The 16,516-nt window shown below is 40.5% G+C and overlaps 1 protein-coding gene across 1 annotated transcript in view; it reads left to right on the top strand.

Moving 5' to 3' along the window:
- LOC145397686 (protein amalgam-like) overlaps positions 1–16,516 on the top strand; it is a 52,991-nt gene that overhangs the window by 22,006 nt on the left and 14,469 nt on the right. Inside the window, exons 4-5 of the mRNA XM_080270730.1 lie at positions 945–1,097; positions 3,679–3,997. Coding sequence (XP_080126856.1) covers positions 945–1,097; positions 3,679–3,997 — 472 coding nt within the window. The remainder of the gene's footprint in view (positions 1–944; positions 1,098–3,678; positions 3,998–16,516) is intronic.

The following is a 16,516-nucleotide window of genomic DNA, read 5'->3' as shown; positions in this document are numbered from 1 at the left end:
CTGTTCTGAGATGTCATTTTATGTGATCTTCATCTTTGGCCTAATATTTCCATAATATGTTCCCATAATCAGGTATCCTCATCCTGCCTGCCTCTTTGTCATTCTGTCAACTTTGGGTGAAATAAAAAAGTTGTTAGAGTCATTGGTGGGACATTTGATCTGCCATGTGACCTTGACCTTTGTCAGATTGTTCTCAAAATCGAATTCAATTATCTTTCCTTTACCTTGAAGCTTCCAAACAATATTTAGTCTTTATTGGATCAAAACTGTTTAAACTGATCTTGTCATGTGAACTTGACATTCGACCTCAACGTGACTTTGGCATTTAACGGACTGTTTTCAGAATCAGATTCCTGTATTCACGCCTTACCCTGAAGCATTCCACAAGCGTTGGTCTAAACTGGACAAACACTGTTTAAGCTGACCCTGCCATGTGACCCTGAAATTTGACCAACTGTCCTATAATGCTGTATGTCAACTCATTGGCTGACTCAGTCCTCTCACAAAGATTGACCAACATCAGTCTAAAACTGTATATTTACATTTTGTTTATTTTCCTTTTTACAGACACGTGTAAAACTTTGGCCTTGCCCGAGCTTTGGCCTTGCCCGTGACTTTCACCATCCACCTGTTTTATCCCCAGTTTGGTTTGGATCGAAAGAGAGAAAAATCAAGTTCACCTAGCCCAGACGAACTCTGAACTAGTCCTGTGACCTTGACGTTTCACCTCTTGTTCTCGGAAACAATAGGTTAACTTGAGTGTCCCTCAGTCTTTCCACCAAGTTTGGCTTAATCGGGGTATATAACTTTTGACTTATTCTGTTCACACACACACACACACACACACACACACACACACACACACACACACACACACCGAAGAAGAAACACCCCATCCTTGCTTCGTGGGCAAGGGTGTAATAATGATGGTATACCACTCCCAGAGCCACCTGTACTTGAGGGCGTAGATGTGGAGGTAACAGTGAACAGCGGTGAATCAACCAACCTGACGTGCCGGGCCCACGGCACGCCCTCACCCAGCATCAGGTGGATCAGGGAGGACCACAGGCACATCAGGCTCACACCGCACGCCTCGGGTAGGGTATGGCAGGTTATGGGTAAGGTCATATGTCTCACCTGTCAGGTCATGGCTAAGGTCATATTTCTCACCCCTTAATAAAGTCACAGTAACTGGAGGGTAAAGTCATATGAAAGCAATGGTTACGTAGTATCAAGCATGTGTAAGTCCATAATTTATTTTCCCTTCAGATCATAGGTTGTCATATCAGGTCATGGGTCAGGTCACCTTAGACTGTAGTCGGGTCGTATTGGGCCATGAGTAAGGTCATATCAGGTCACAGTTAAGGTTACATCAGGTATTGGTCGGGTTATTTCAGGTCACCGGTAAGGTCAAAGCAGACCAAAAGTTCAGAAAGGAGACAGTATTAAACTAATAAAATGGCATTAATTTACGGGTATGGTCTAGTTCGGAATGGATGACGTAATAACACCTACCCCCAAGGTCCTGGTAAGGGCAATCAGTATAGTGACCCCGTGGCGTAAAAGATGCATTGCTAGTCTGTTGCTGAGTTATCAGAGTTGGTTACTTTGGGCAAATATGTCGGCCACAAGACAGATAAAATGGAAGACAATTTTGGATATCTTACTTTTTGAGTTTAAGTAGTTTTTGAGATGAAACTTTGATGATACATCATCTAAACCTAACCAGTCCGACCTCGAGTGCCAGTATCCAATTACGGCACCTAACTTACGTATATCAGCATTGCTTTTCTTGTAACATTCTTGGTGATCTTCATTCAGTATTTCATGAACTCTAAATAGAAGCATTTTTGCAGTTACGATCATAACAAATAAGGTAAAAAAAGAGCAAGGGATTGACACAGACAACTTGAAACCAGTGCCAATAATCTATTTATATAAGTGGAGTTCCGGAATACTGAAGCAAGAGTCCAACAAGTTAAAATAAGAGAGACTGCAGTTGTTAAATAAGAAGTCAATAGGTTTTGAAACATTCAAAACAACTGAGACCAGAAAGTATTCATAGAGCACATACCTCCGCCAGCGTCAGTAAAATTAATGACTTAACGCTGCCATTCCTCTTACCGACCAGTCCAATGCTTTCACCCTCTCATTTACGGTGAGCAACTAATTTTACGATCTTAGTGGGCCTTGTTGCACAGTTGCATACAGCGTACACATCAGTCATCGCCGATAAGATTTATTATTTCTGCATCTGGTTTCGCATCAACGTTAAAATCTAATCAACTCTTCTTGACTCGCTGCCCAACTATCCACCACTTTTCACTGAAATTCGATCACACCTTATTGAGATATCTTCTATACAAGCAAACCAAAACACAGGGGTGAATATAATTATACTGTAGCATCCGTCCACTTTCGTTGCGAGAGTTACTAGAATAGTTGGGCCTGATTAGACTAATATGTATTCCACCCATCAATTATCCGTTTTTGTCGAAGATTCCCTTGGAAATAATTGTTACCGTATATAAAGACAAACTTTCTATACCGAGCCTATGGGGCGACGTGCAAATTTTCCAAAGTTTGAATTGTAAGTGAATGGAAGTCTGCCAATCTCTGCTCGTCTCGCTGCTGACAGTTTGTCTACTGTACCTTTATTGCTGCCCCTGTCCTGGTCGCTTTCATGCCGTCTCTAATGGAGAAAAAAAAAAAAAATTATTGTGATGAGTATGATCTTTATAATAATTAGTGTTATAATTATTGCTGTTATTATTATTATTATTATTATTATTATTATTATTATTATTATTTCTTCTTCTTCTTCTTCTTATTATTATTATAGTGAGGAGAGGGGGAGAGGGAGGGGGAGGCCAAGGATGAGATGGAGGGATGGAGTGGAGAGGTATATGGGAGAGGGGTGTGTGAGCTTGGAGGAGGGCAGTGAAATGGCGGGGGACAGGGCGACATGAAGGCGATTTGCTTGTTGCCATCCCTTACGGGATTAAGGCGTCTGGCAATAGTTTGTTGTAGAGTAGATAGATGTTGATGATGATGATGATGATGATGATGATGATGATGATAATGATGATGATGATGATGATGATGATGATTAGGAGAAGCAGGAGGAAGAGAAAGAGGAGGAGGAGGAGGAGAGAGGAGAGAGGAGTGTTAAGCTATATCTCCGGTAGCTGTCAGGAGGCATGGAAAGCTAACCCCTTCAGTACGATGATGCTGTACTTAATTTCCTTTTCTTTTACTGGATTATTAAACTCAGCTTAGGGAGATTATGTCGTAGTGTCGGGGTTGATGAACAGTTACTGATCCTTAGTGTACTATGCAGGAGCCCTTTTCTTAGCTGCATAAAGCTGTATGGAGGGAACAAGATTGAATATCACTATTGTGCTGCATTGTTCTGAAGGGGTTAACCATAGGTCGAGGATTTCTCTCCTTCTCAGAGCTCACACTGTCATGTATATCGGCACATATTTCCCTACCTTTTTGCTGGGGCGCCTTAAACAAGAAAATTAAAAGATATACGGGGCACCTTTACAGGACATTTAAAAGCTATACTTGTGTGTGTGTGTGTGTGTGTGTGTGTGTGTGTGTGTGTGTGTGTGTATCAGATTTTAAATATATATGTGCGAGATCTACAAACATTTTCTTCTGTGTGTGCACCAGTGGAGGAGGTGGTGGGGCCTCAGCTCAGCCTGGTGGGAGTCAATCAGAGCAGTGCGGGCGGCTACCTGTGCATCGCCAGCAACGGACACCCTCCTTCAGTCAGTCGCAGAATCAAGGTCCTGGTCAACTTCGCGCCGGTGCTTCGTGGTCCGCGGACGACGGTGTGGGCGCTACCTGGCTCCACCGTAAGCCTCACCTGCCTGTACGCTGCCCACCCCGCCCCCCACACCGTCTGGCGAAGGGACAACTCATTGGGGTCGCAGATACTTGGGCATGACTTCTTCACTGTTACCCCCCAGGATGGTCATCCGCCTTATACGTGAGTCAGCTCTTTATCCATAAAAAAATGTCAACACCCCTTTACTGTTCATTATTTATTTTCCTTTCTAATTATCAGCCTAGCCACTGCACTGCCTACCAACCTAGCTAGCTCCCTGTCTACCTGCTTACCTAAGTACCTAACTATCTACCTGCCTACGTACATGTTTCTCTATGTACCTGTCTACCTATCTGCCAACTGACGTACCAGTCCATCTGTTTACAAGCCTACCTGCTGTACCCACCTACCTGCCAATGCGAGTTTCCCATTAATCCTCTGCTCCAGTAAGGTAATATTTTAAATGTATTCTTGTCATTTCCATACGATTTTACTCAGCTTTAGATGGGCTTTTCGAAGTTAGGAAACAGGGTATAGCTTTCATTCACCCCAATTCATTCAAGGAGGAGGGTGTGATTATGCAAGAAAGAAAGAGCAAAATGCCAGGAGCCTGCAAAACTGTTCTCTCAAAGAAAAAAAAGCAAGACAACAGAGACCCATATTCAAAATCACTTCATTTCGAGATGCCTGGATACACTGCATTTGAAAGACTGGAGATCATAGGCAGTAAGAAATACAGACAGAGGGAGACAGTTCCAGAGTTAACCTTTTGCATACATAAAAGACTGGGAGTAAATGTTAACTCTTGCATTAGGGTGTTGGACAGAAAAGGGATGAGAGTTTGTTGCTAGACGGGTGCTATGAGCCCACCGTAATGGTGTAGGGATGAAGGCAGACAATTAATTGACCACTGAAGTAGCGAGAGAAAAGAGATAAAGATGAAACAGTGCAGGGAAGAGACAGAGGTTGAAGGGAGCCTGTAAGAGGAAGAGAGTTAATGAGACGAAAAGCCTTTGACTCCACCTTGTTGAGAAGAGCTGTATGTGGGAAGCCTCCCCGCACATAAGAGTTGTACTCTACATAGGGGCGAATAAGGTCAACAACCATGTAGGGGTAAGGAAGGCACAGAGTCGGCTTAGCAAACCTAATCTCTAGGACGCAGATTTTACAAGAAAGTTTATGTGATTTTTAAAAGATAAATCCCGAGAGAATGAGACCCCAAATATGTTTTAAAAAGATGCAGGAATGAATTGAGTATTGTTAAAAATTAAAGGATACTCATGTGAAAGATTCTGTTGGTTTGAGATATGTAAGAACTGAGTTTTTGAGGCATCAAAAACAACAAGATTACTTTTACCCCAATCAGAAATATGAGCCAAGACAGACATTAGATGTACTATAGCCTCATCCCTTGTTTGTTGACTAACTGCTGAGATAGACCCTTTGGGAAGCAAATGGAAAGACTGACTGGTGGAGTCATCAGCATATGACTGGATAGGGTAAGAAGTACAGCTTAGGTCTTTGATGAATAGAAGGAAGAGAGTTGGTGATAGGACACAGCCCTGAGGAGCACCACTATTGATAGCTGTAGGAGAAGCTCGGTGGCTGTCTACAACAGCAGCTGTAAAACGACCGGAAAGGAAGCTATAGTTGGAGGCACAGATGGAAAGGTAGAAACCGTAAGAGGGTAGTTTGGAAATTAAAGATTTATTCCAGACTCGATCAAAAGCCTTTGAGATGTCATGTGCAGGCAAAGCTATCACCGAAGTCCCAAAAGGAGGATGACCAGGAGCATGAAAGGTAGTCTAGAAGATTGCCAATGGAGTGTCCCTGGCGGAACCCATACTGACGATCTGAAAGAAGGTTGTGATAGGAAACGTGCTTTTAAATATTTTTTTGTTAAGAATTGACTCAAAAATTTTTGAAATACAGGATGTTAAAGCAAAAACTGAGCGATTGTTGGAGAGCTGGGAATGGTTACCCTTCTTTGGGAGAAGCTGGATGAGGACAAATTTCCAGCAAGAGGGAAGGTACAAGTTGACAGACAAATGCAAAAGAGTATACCTAGTCAGGGTGGGAACACGGAAGTACAGTTCTTGAGGACAACAGGAGGGACCCCATCACGCCCATATGCCTTGTTAGTATGATGGCCACTGATGGCACAAAATTTATCAATTGACGAAATTTTGATGTCAGCGATGAGGAGTTCAGACAGGGGAAGGGATGGGGGTGCAGCACTGGAATCATCTAAGGCAGAATTGGAGGAAAAAGTGTGAGTGAAGAGTTCTGCTATATCAGTAGATGAAACAGCTACAGAACCATCGGAGTGGAAACGAGGAGGGAAGGATGATGAGGTAAAGTTGTTGGAAAGGTTTCTGGAAGGTGCCAGAAGGAGCAGGAAGAATATGAGTTGGAGAGTTCAGAGCATTAAGTACGAATGAAATTATTTTTAGCAGGGAGAAGAACAGACTTAGCATGATTCTGGGCAGAAACATGGAAGAGATGAGATTCAGAGGTGGGTTGGGTCCAGTACCTTTTGTAGGCCTTTTCCTTGTTGTGGACATCATTGGAACAAGTGTGATTAAACCATTTTTTTTTTCTGTATTAGTCATAGGATATGAGAAAGGAATTTTATTCATGCTTCCATGTCCAAGAGAAAAATATCTTGTTCTGGTTCTGGCATGACTCCACAATGAGTTGTCTCATACTACTATACATATCACATACATAGATACATTTATTTATATTTAATGGATATGTATTGTAGTGTTGAGATGAATAACCAAATACATCCTCACTGTTGAGAGTAGGTGGGAGAGAGAGAGAGAGACCAGACATGCTAAGGCTAGGACTTTCAGATGGAAACAGGGAGAATGAAGGAGGTGGTGAAGGAGGGGAATAAATTCTGTATATATCTCAGTCTTGGGAAATATATATGGGTTAATACTACATATACAGTTAATACTGCCTTATTGAGATGTATGATGTGCATGGTAGAGTTGTAATTCACACCTACTCATGTATATATCTCCATATGTCAGAGAGATTGTGACATCTAATTTGCTGACCTGTACTGGTTTCCAGGGCTGGGCAGCGAGGGCAGTCAGATAGCTTTTAGATCCTGCCAGAAGCAGATGCTCTATTCCTTTATTCTCTCTTGTCACAACTCTATTTTTCTGTGGCATAATAAAGAGGGAGAAACACACCTGCTCCTGTTTTTCTGATTCACCTGACACGCTACCTGCTCCTAATTCACGGGCTCATCATCATCAATCTCGGCGGCTAACTGTGAAATACAGAAGAGACTACACCGGGAACAATCTGCACTGCACAAAGCGCAGTCAGATGGCTCTTGGCCATGGAAGCAATAATCATTTCAGAGAAAATCAAAGAAGTACTGCCTGAGGGCTTCCCAATCAGCAGCTCTGAAGTGCCATAGCCGCCGCTTCTTGGGAGGGTCCACAGGCCTTACTGGAGTGATAGGACAGGTTAAGGTGATAAGACTGTTATCACAGGAGCCCAACGGAGAGAAAATATTAACAGAGTAAGCAGAAGGATTCGTTGTAGGGAAGAGGTCAAGTATGTAGGAACTCTTTCCAGGGTGGTCAGAGATACGAGTAGGGTGCTGTACAAGTGTCATAAAGACTTTGTAGTTACTTGTAGAGAAGTATATTTTAGACTTGTGGTCGAGCGGCTTTTATATCTTGTAGTAGTTTCCCCACCAGATGTCATGTAGTGACGGGAGAGGTAAAGAATAGTAGGGGACTATTTTTATTTGTCTTTACAGGTCTCTCTATGGGAAGAGTATAAGTCCCGGGTAGCTACCTCCCTGTCTCGCTATCTCTCTCTCTTTCTGTTCTAAGGCTAATCTCCGTCTCGACCTCTCTCTAGGGTCGCTTGTCTCCTTCTATCTAGCCTGTTCGGTGGCTAATCTCCGTCTGAGCTCTCTTTCCTAAAATCTGGTGTAGCAGGGGTGTGTCACGTATGTTCCTCGTGGATCTTTGTTCACGAGAGGACTGCTGACAGCTAACTGCATCATCTCCTTACTGGCCGCTGTCGTCAGCTTTCCTCAGTGTTAAGAGTGTGTAAGCATGTTAGCACTGCTCGATTCTCGCAGACACAACACCTTCTCATCATTTGACTTCCTGCTTCTATCTGTCTCTCTATCTATCTATTTATCTATCTATCTATACAATATGTAGTCTTTACCACACTGCTCGGTCGCGCGAAAATGGCGTACCATCGACATTCAATAGTCATAACATATTAATACATACTACATACACATTATAATGAACTTATAAGCTAATGAAGTGAAATACATAATATTGTAAAAGTAAATTGTATGAATATTGTATACATATAATATAGTAAATAGTGATTCACCTAACTTGTATGATTATACTGGTAATACAGAATTGTGTTATAATTGTATGACTTATATTGTGTTAACGCATAATTGTGTTGGCCTTATAATTGTAGTTACATTTTGTTAATGCAACTCTTACATAAGTGTCTTGGCCTTATAATTGTAGGTAAAGTTACATAAAAGTTACATCTTGTTAATGCAACTGTTACATAATTGGCAAAGTGTAACATAAAGCAATCGTTTGTCGTTACATAATTGTTACATATCGTTTGTAGGTACGTAATTGTAGTTAGTGTAACAATGCAATCGTTTGTCGTTACATAATTGTTACATATCGTTTGTAGTTACAAAATTGTAGTTAAAGTTACATAAAAGTTACATCTTGTTAATGCAACTGTCACAGAAATGGTACATATTGTTTGTAGTATTGTTTGTAGTTACATAATTGTAATAAGTGTAACATAATGTAATCGTTTGTCGTTACATAATTGTTACATATCGTTTGTAGTTACATTATTGTAATATGGAGTAACATAATTGTAATAACTGCAGTCCTAACATATGCTGCGGTCGATGATAGTGATGATGTGTCATGCCACTTGTTTGTGGAGACACAATTTGCTTTTTGTTTGTAGTTTATGTGGTATTTTGGCATATGTAGTAACATTTACACTTATTTTCATTTGTTTGTTATGTGATCTTACTTTATTTCTCTTTTTTCTTTCTTACTCTTCTTTCTTTCTTTCCTTTCTTTTCTTTTTTTTTTTTTTTTGTATGTATTGATTTTCTATAGTTTGTTTCTCTTTGCTTGTGTACGCTTTTTTCCATGTTGTTCATGGTTACATAATTACTGGCTAATTTCCTTGGGATACTTTTTCAAAGTTTAGTTTATATTGCACAGATACTATAAAATGATATTATATAGTCCCATATTTTGTTATTTTATATAAAAAATATATACGCTATATACAGTATTAACTATACACACTGACTTGTTGTTCACCTGTACCTATCGTGGGTAATATGTGTGTCAGCACTGTGTGGAAATCATTGTCTTCACGATTGTGTTGAAGATGTTCACTCTTGCTAACGGCATTTGTGTTGGCCATTTTTTTTTTTTTTTTCCTTCTAGTTTACCTTGTAACTTAATTTATATGTTTCCACTAGGTAGCTTTAATTAATAAATGTTTAATACAGTTCTTTTAATCGCTCACTGAGTAACTGCGATGGTATATTTTCTTTATCACTTTGTGGATGTAATAATGTATAGCTGTATGTATGAAACACGTATTTTATGTAGGTATAAATGGTAACACTCGTTGGTAGTAAATAAATGTTATAATAAATGAATGAATATATACTGTGTAGAATATTTATTGTTGGTGCAAGTATTTAATGATTGAATTATGAAGATAATTGAAGTACGTATGTGTATTTAAGCTGTAACTATACAACACGTTTTATATGTTTGTGCAGAAGCTTATTGTCTATCACTGTGTATTGTATAATTGAAGTAACTATGTAACTCACTAATTTTTACCGTAGTGGAAATGGTGTGAGTGGTGTTGCACGTGGTGATAGCGTTGTCCTTCGCGGGTTGATTGGCGTGTTGTCGTCTCAGCACATGGTGACGTCGGCTTCCCACACTGGTAGCTGTGGTGAGTGAATGAGTAGCGATGAGTAACTTGAGTGAAGACGAGTGAGTAAGACGAGTTGTGAATATGGACTTGGTGTTTGCTTCGTCGTCCTGACCTCTTCACACCTGCGTAAGCGTTGGGGGTTGGGTGGATGTAGCAGAGAGAGGAGGGTGAGGTCTGGTGGTTATGAGTTGTGAGTCGTCTCTCACTCTTCGTTTGTTTGTTTGTTTGTTTGTTTGTTTGTTTTCTTTCTTTCTTGATGTATTCTTGGTCCTTTTTTCTTGTGATTTACTCGTTGTGGGATGAAGACTGCCGCTTCTTGTAGGTGCGTGTAGAAGATTATACAGACGACGTAGAGTTGTTAATTGTAGTTGATTGTAGATGGTTGTAGTTCGCTGATTCGTCGTAGACTCGTAGACTTTGTAGACTATTCGCACTGTAGGCTGTATTTTGTAGGATTCAATGTTGAACTGAAGCTAATCTTGTAGAGTCTCGGTTGCTTTTTGTAGAAATTTGCTTTTAATTCGGAGACGATGTCCGCAGATTTGCTGGTTTGTCGTTAAGCTACTTGCAAGGCGTCGGTGATCTCTTGACCTCTGCATCAGCGTAATGATCTGGGAGACGGAGGGGGCAGGATGGAGAGAATACTGTCAGGAGCTGATGTTGTTGGTTGTTTTCAATCTTGATATTTTGTAGGAATTTAATGTTGATTCGTAGACGAGGTTCGTATACGTTCGCTGCTACCAGATGTCATAAAGACTTTGTAGTTACTTGTAGAGAAGTATATTTTAGACTTGTGGTCGAGCGGCTTTTATATCTTGTAGTAGTTTCCCCACCAGATGTCATGTAGTGACGGGAGAGGTAAAGAATAGTAGGGGACTATTTTTATTTGTCTTTACAGGTCTCTCTATGGGAAGAGTATAAGTCCCGGGTAGCTACCTCCCTGTCTCGCTATCTCTCTCTCTTTCTGTTCTAAGGCTAATCTCCGTCTCGACCTCTCTCTAGGGTCGCTTGTCTCCTTCTATCTAGCCTGTTCGGTGGCTAATCTCCGTCTGAGCTCTCTTTCCTAAAATCTGGTGTAGCAGGGGTGTGTCACGTATGTTCCTCGTGGATCTTTGTTCACGAGAGGACTGCTGACAGCTAACTGCATCATCTCCTTACTGGCCGCTGTCGTCAGCTTTCCTCAGTGTTAAGAGTGTGTAAGCATGTTAGCACTGCTCGATTCTCGCAGACACAACACCTTCTCATCATTTGACTTCCTGCTTCTATCTGTCTCTCTATCTATCTATTTATCTATCTATCTATACAATATGTAGTCTTTACCACACAAGCTGCTCTAGGTCGTTAAGGATAGAAAAGATGTAGGCTTGTTCGCCAGGTGGATCAGTGAAAGATGAGGAAAGCCAAAGATCCTGGTGAACATTGAAATCGCTTAGGATGGAGATTTCAGAGAAAGGAAAAATTGAAAGTGTGTGTTCCATCTTTGGAGTAAGCTAGTCGAAGAATTTTTCATAGTAGAATTAGGGGATAAATAAACAGCACAGATTATTTAGTCAGTGAATGACAGGACAGCCGAAGCCAGAGGGATGCGAATTCAAAAGATTCAAGTTCAGAAACACGAGAGCAAGTTATGTTGTTGCCTACATATACACAAGAGCCACCTTTTGCTTTTAAATGAGCACGGAGAAAGTAGGAGGATACAGAGGAGGGTTTGCTCTCAGATGCCTCAGACAGCTGAGTTTCAGTGAGGAAGAGAAGGTAAGATTTAAAGGAGAGGAGTTGGTGCTCAGCAAAGAGGAAGTTAGTGGAAAGGCAACGAATGTTGCAAAAATGAAGAAGTGAGTCAGACAGTGGTTCCAGTCCAGGCATCTCGCTTGGTCGTCACCGAGAGAGGGGTGGGTGGTGGGGACTTTGATGGTCCCCCCCCCCCCGGGGACTCCGAGGCTTGATGATGATGAGACTACGTTTTGTTGCATACTGAATAGTAAGTGTAATGTGTAAGAGTAATGTGCATAATTTTGGAGCTGACAGTTAAAGGAACTTCTACTGGAGAGCATGCTGGCCTACTCTCTGTGTTACTGGAACACTGAAAAAGTTCATCAAAGGCAGATAGTCAGAAGCTAGTCCCGAGGGCTGATGAAACTGGAGCTCCAGCTCTCCCTATCATCAGCTTTCCATCCACCTTGGGAGTGCCACTCTACTCGATTGGTGCTACAGTCTACTCCCTCCCCCCTTCCGTATCCTAAGTTTAATGAAATTGTTACCGTTAGCTACAGCAAAGAGAGAAAAAAAAAGAAAAAAATGTCTTCTGAACGAAGAAGTTCACTGTGCCATCCGTCATATACAAATTATACATTTATCCAGTTAACCAACTTTCTGTCATCTATATACTGACTGACCTGTCTACGTATCAATCTATCTGCATATCTGTGTTTTAACTTGCTCACTTTCAGTCTATCCATCTGTCTGTCTGTGTCACCCCCTACACGTGAGTCACCCCCTCCTCCACTGTCACACCAACGCACCATTACCAACACCGCTTGATGTTAGATGTGGATGTAATGTATTGTTCCAGACTTCTGCTCTCGCTCTAGCTTGTTTGTTGCTGGATGGATGTTGCCGACTTATTTATTCTGTGTGTGTGTGTGTGTGTGTGTGTGTGTGTGTGTGTGTGTGTGTGTGTGTGTGTGAGTCGATGCAGGCTGGATGGTACTACTGTATATATAATAACGTCATCAACCGATTGATGTGGAGTTTTTCGTAAATACTGGCGAGCGTCAGTGGCAGCTTGTGTGTGTGTGTGTGTGTGTATGTGTGTGTGTGTGTGTGTGTGTGTGTGTGTGTGTGTGTGTGTGTGTGTGAGAGAGAGAGAGAGAGAGAGAGAGAGAGAGAGAGAGAGACATAATAATAATGAGGGTGGTGTCATGTCCACGGTATGATCATGGTGTTCCGACTACATAATGATATGTGTTCTCTCTGTCTCCCCGCCTCTCACCTGCTGTACGATTTTATCAGCATTATAAGTATCATTATCATCATCATCATCATTATCATTACTGTAAATTTTTCTTCCTCCTCCTCCTCCTCCTCCTCCTCCTCCTCCTCCTCCTCTTCTTCTTCTTCTTCTTCTTCTTCTTCTCTGTAGTAGTAGTAGTAGTAGTAACAAAAGCAGCAGCAGCAGCAGCAGCAGTAGTAGTAGTAGTAGTAGTGGTAGTAGTATTTGTATTATTAAGAACTCTGCATACTGTAGAGTTCTTATTGATATTTTAAATGTACAATATATATATATATATATATATATATATATATATATATATATATATATATATATATATATATATTTTTAAGGTGGAAGGGGAAGATCTGGCTGGCTGGCATTCCAAGATCGTTGAAGACAGGGACCTGAAATTTTCAAGAGTCTTGTATCTTGGCTGCAGGCTTCTTTAGGCTTTTTTTTTTTTTTTTTAGAACTACCGCCCTCTGTATTTTTTTTTTTTTTTTAAATTCTTGTCCTGGTCAGCAAAAGCTACATAATCGATTGTTTGGCAATTGTTCCAGTATGTGGTCATCAACATACACAAGTGCACCTGGGTCGTGATACTGAGATCCAACAAATACTTTTTGAGGTATTAAGGAAAATCAAAAATAGCCGCTTCATGCCTGAAAGTGCTAAATCGGAAAGTATTTGGCTCATTTTGACCATAATCGGTGGAAACGTAGTGGGTCATGAGTGAACACGATCTGCATAGCATGAATGACCTTGACCTTGATTTGAAGGTTACAGGCCACAATCCGTAAAAATTTTTGGGTCATACTTGAAGTCCATTAGTATTTGGTCAACAATGATAAAAGTATAATCATCTGTATTGTGAAGTTCTTTGAACATTGCTTCTGCAATTTCAGAATTCTAGCTATTATTATTATTATTATTATTATTATTATTATTTTATTATTATTATTATTATTAAATATTATCATCATCAACTTCGTCTTAATTATCATTATCATAATCATCATTATCATCACAATCGTCATCATCATCATCATCATGTACGGTAATTATCGTCATCATCAATATCACTGATCGTTGTAACGCGTCCCAGTCATCATCATCGTTCAAAAACAGAAAATGAATGGCACAAATTCAGGAGAACTATCACCAGAGTGGAAACATGTTTCTAAACATGGCAACTTGATTGTTCTCGCATCCTACCAAATAAAAAGCTGGTAAAATTCACACACAACAAATATCCTGCCCCACCTTCATAAACTTTTAAAGTAAGGTGACGGATTTTCTTCATGCAGTCTTTACATGAGACCTACGGTGGCTAGACTGCTAGAGAGCTTGTCTCCTTATGCCTGTGGCTTAAATTTAGGGTCCGAACTCAAGCTGTGACGGACATTTAATGTATGCTTGCAAGTGCTCGAACCTTACTGGTCCTTCCGATAGCATTTATAGGCTCAAACAATTCCATATGTATCCATAACACACGTCGATGCCACATGCATCACCCTTGACTCAGTGTCAGCACAGGGAAGCGTTACCTCTGACTTCCACTTTCGCTCCGTGAAAGGTCTTGTTCTGCAGTGGACCTAATATGGCCTGATGCAAAATGAATACTAAATACAAATCTCCATACCGGGTTTATTCATTAAAAAGGCAGCCCTCTTAGTGAAAGTGTTAAATTCATTGCTGTTTGAACTTTAAAACTCTTTGCATTAAACGATAATTTTGAAGCATCATAGTTTTAACATGCGTGTGTGTGAAGCAGCAGAAGACTTAAGAGCAATGTTTATCGACTGCATAAGAGTTATTAACCCACGAGTGCCCAGGGATACTGTGCGTGGGATTCTGCTGGAATGAAACTTAGCACACTGTCTTTCGTCTATCAGCTCATAGTCATTAAGCCCGTGGGCCCGTACCCTAGGGTTCATCTTCTTATTAACTGTTGAAGTAACTAGTTACGTCCGTTTTCAAGAAACAATGAATACTAATGTTTAAAGACAAGCACAAATTTTACTGAGCCCAGTTTTCTCTAAGAATAGTGACTTTAAATCTACGTCTTCAACGGTGCCACTTTGTCGACAGGAACTAGGGAGGAACGATGTGCATGTAGTAGGATATCACTTTGGGTTCCTTATTTATAATCTTTCATGAGCTAAAGTTATATATACGTTTGCTTGTAGATACTTGCAAATTCACACATAATATAACCAAACACATCACAACCAAACGGCAACACTGAACAAATAAACAACTGGGAGAATGTCTTATAATTTATAATACTTATTCACTGATATGGTGACTCCTTCACAAATATCTCCCCAGAATATAACACCCTTAGGGACAGCTGTCTTACAAAACTCCCATTTTCTCTAAGCTGCTCGGTGGTTGGCTCGTTCGGGCTGATTGGATGGCTAAAATGCGCACTAAGAAGTTTTTTACAATCCATTTTTAGGCCCGTAGATATAAGCAGGCCTATGCTTTTATGAAACAAATGCCATGAGTTTTAAAAAGGCTGAATTTTCATATGAATACCTAAAACATGAAAACAAGAAAGAAATATGAAAATACGCTGTTTTCCCTTCGTCATATAACGCAGCTTCTTTTTCACACGCACACACACACTTTATATATATATATATATATATATATATATATATATATATATATATACACACAGTGGTTGAGTGTGCATTTCGTACATGAGTGAACCAGGGTTCGCGCCCCTCCAGGGTAGTAAACTTTGGGAGTGTTCACCCGGCCACGTACTGCATTGACGGACACAAGGGGTGCTGTGGTTGAGCCAGTGTCGCTTACTATAAAGTATGCTTGCACCCAGTGGGCTTGCGCAGGCCGACTACACTTGGCTCACAGACTACACACACATCCAAAGCCACTCCAACACTACAGTTACACTTACAAGCACTTCTCACCCTACATACAATCTCTTCCAGACAGCCTAAGCCACTTGGTAGAGATACATTGGCTGTATCGTCCTGACTTCGGTCGGGATAGGCCGGTCCAGCGGTGGATACTCAAACGGCTGATGATATATATATATATATATATATATATGGAAGGAAGAAATCATGTGCAAGACTGTCCCTTAAGTAGAAATAAATAAACCCAGTGGTTGTGGAACAATACGAGTTGAAAGAAAAACGTTTCAGCACCGTTTCAGACTATCTACATCCACCACTGATCTCTTGGGGGGGGGGATCAACTAAAGATTGTTGAAAGTGTTTTTAATACAGATTCAAAAAGTACAACTATTTAGGAGGAGTATGAACCATATTGGGTTATTATGTTGCACAGAGAGAGGAGAGAATTTGGTCTATAAACAAAAGTTACATCGAAGAATGCTGACGCTAGTTTTCAGTATAAAAAAAATATATATATAAATACTGTACAGCGTATGCCCCTTTACTCTGTATTGCTGCAATTTTATGTGATGGAAAGAAGGTAATGAGAGGCAATACAACGAAATAAACCGAAGGAAAAAAAAAAAAAAAGCTTTAACTGTAACGGTGTGAAGAAAGAAAAAATCAACCAGAAATCCAGAAGTCTACACACAATTTTACTCTTGTGGGGTATCACCTATAGACTTGTGAAGAGTAAAGTTCAACTGTTTACAAAGAGTATTTAGGAAGCTGAATGACTATATGATAAAC

The sequence above is a fragment of the Coenobita brevimanus genome, chromosome 5 (genome assembly GCF_032717465.1).
Source record: "Coenobita brevimanus isolate Jiangsu-jjx chromosome 5, ASM3271746v2, whole genome shotgun sequence".
Classification (NCBI taxonomy): Eukaryota; Metazoa; Arthropoda; class Malacostraca; order Decapoda; family Coenobitidae; genus Coenobita; species Coenobita brevimanus.
Note: the sequence above shows the minus strand (reverse complement) of the source record. Positions and strands in the feature narration are given on the sequence as shown.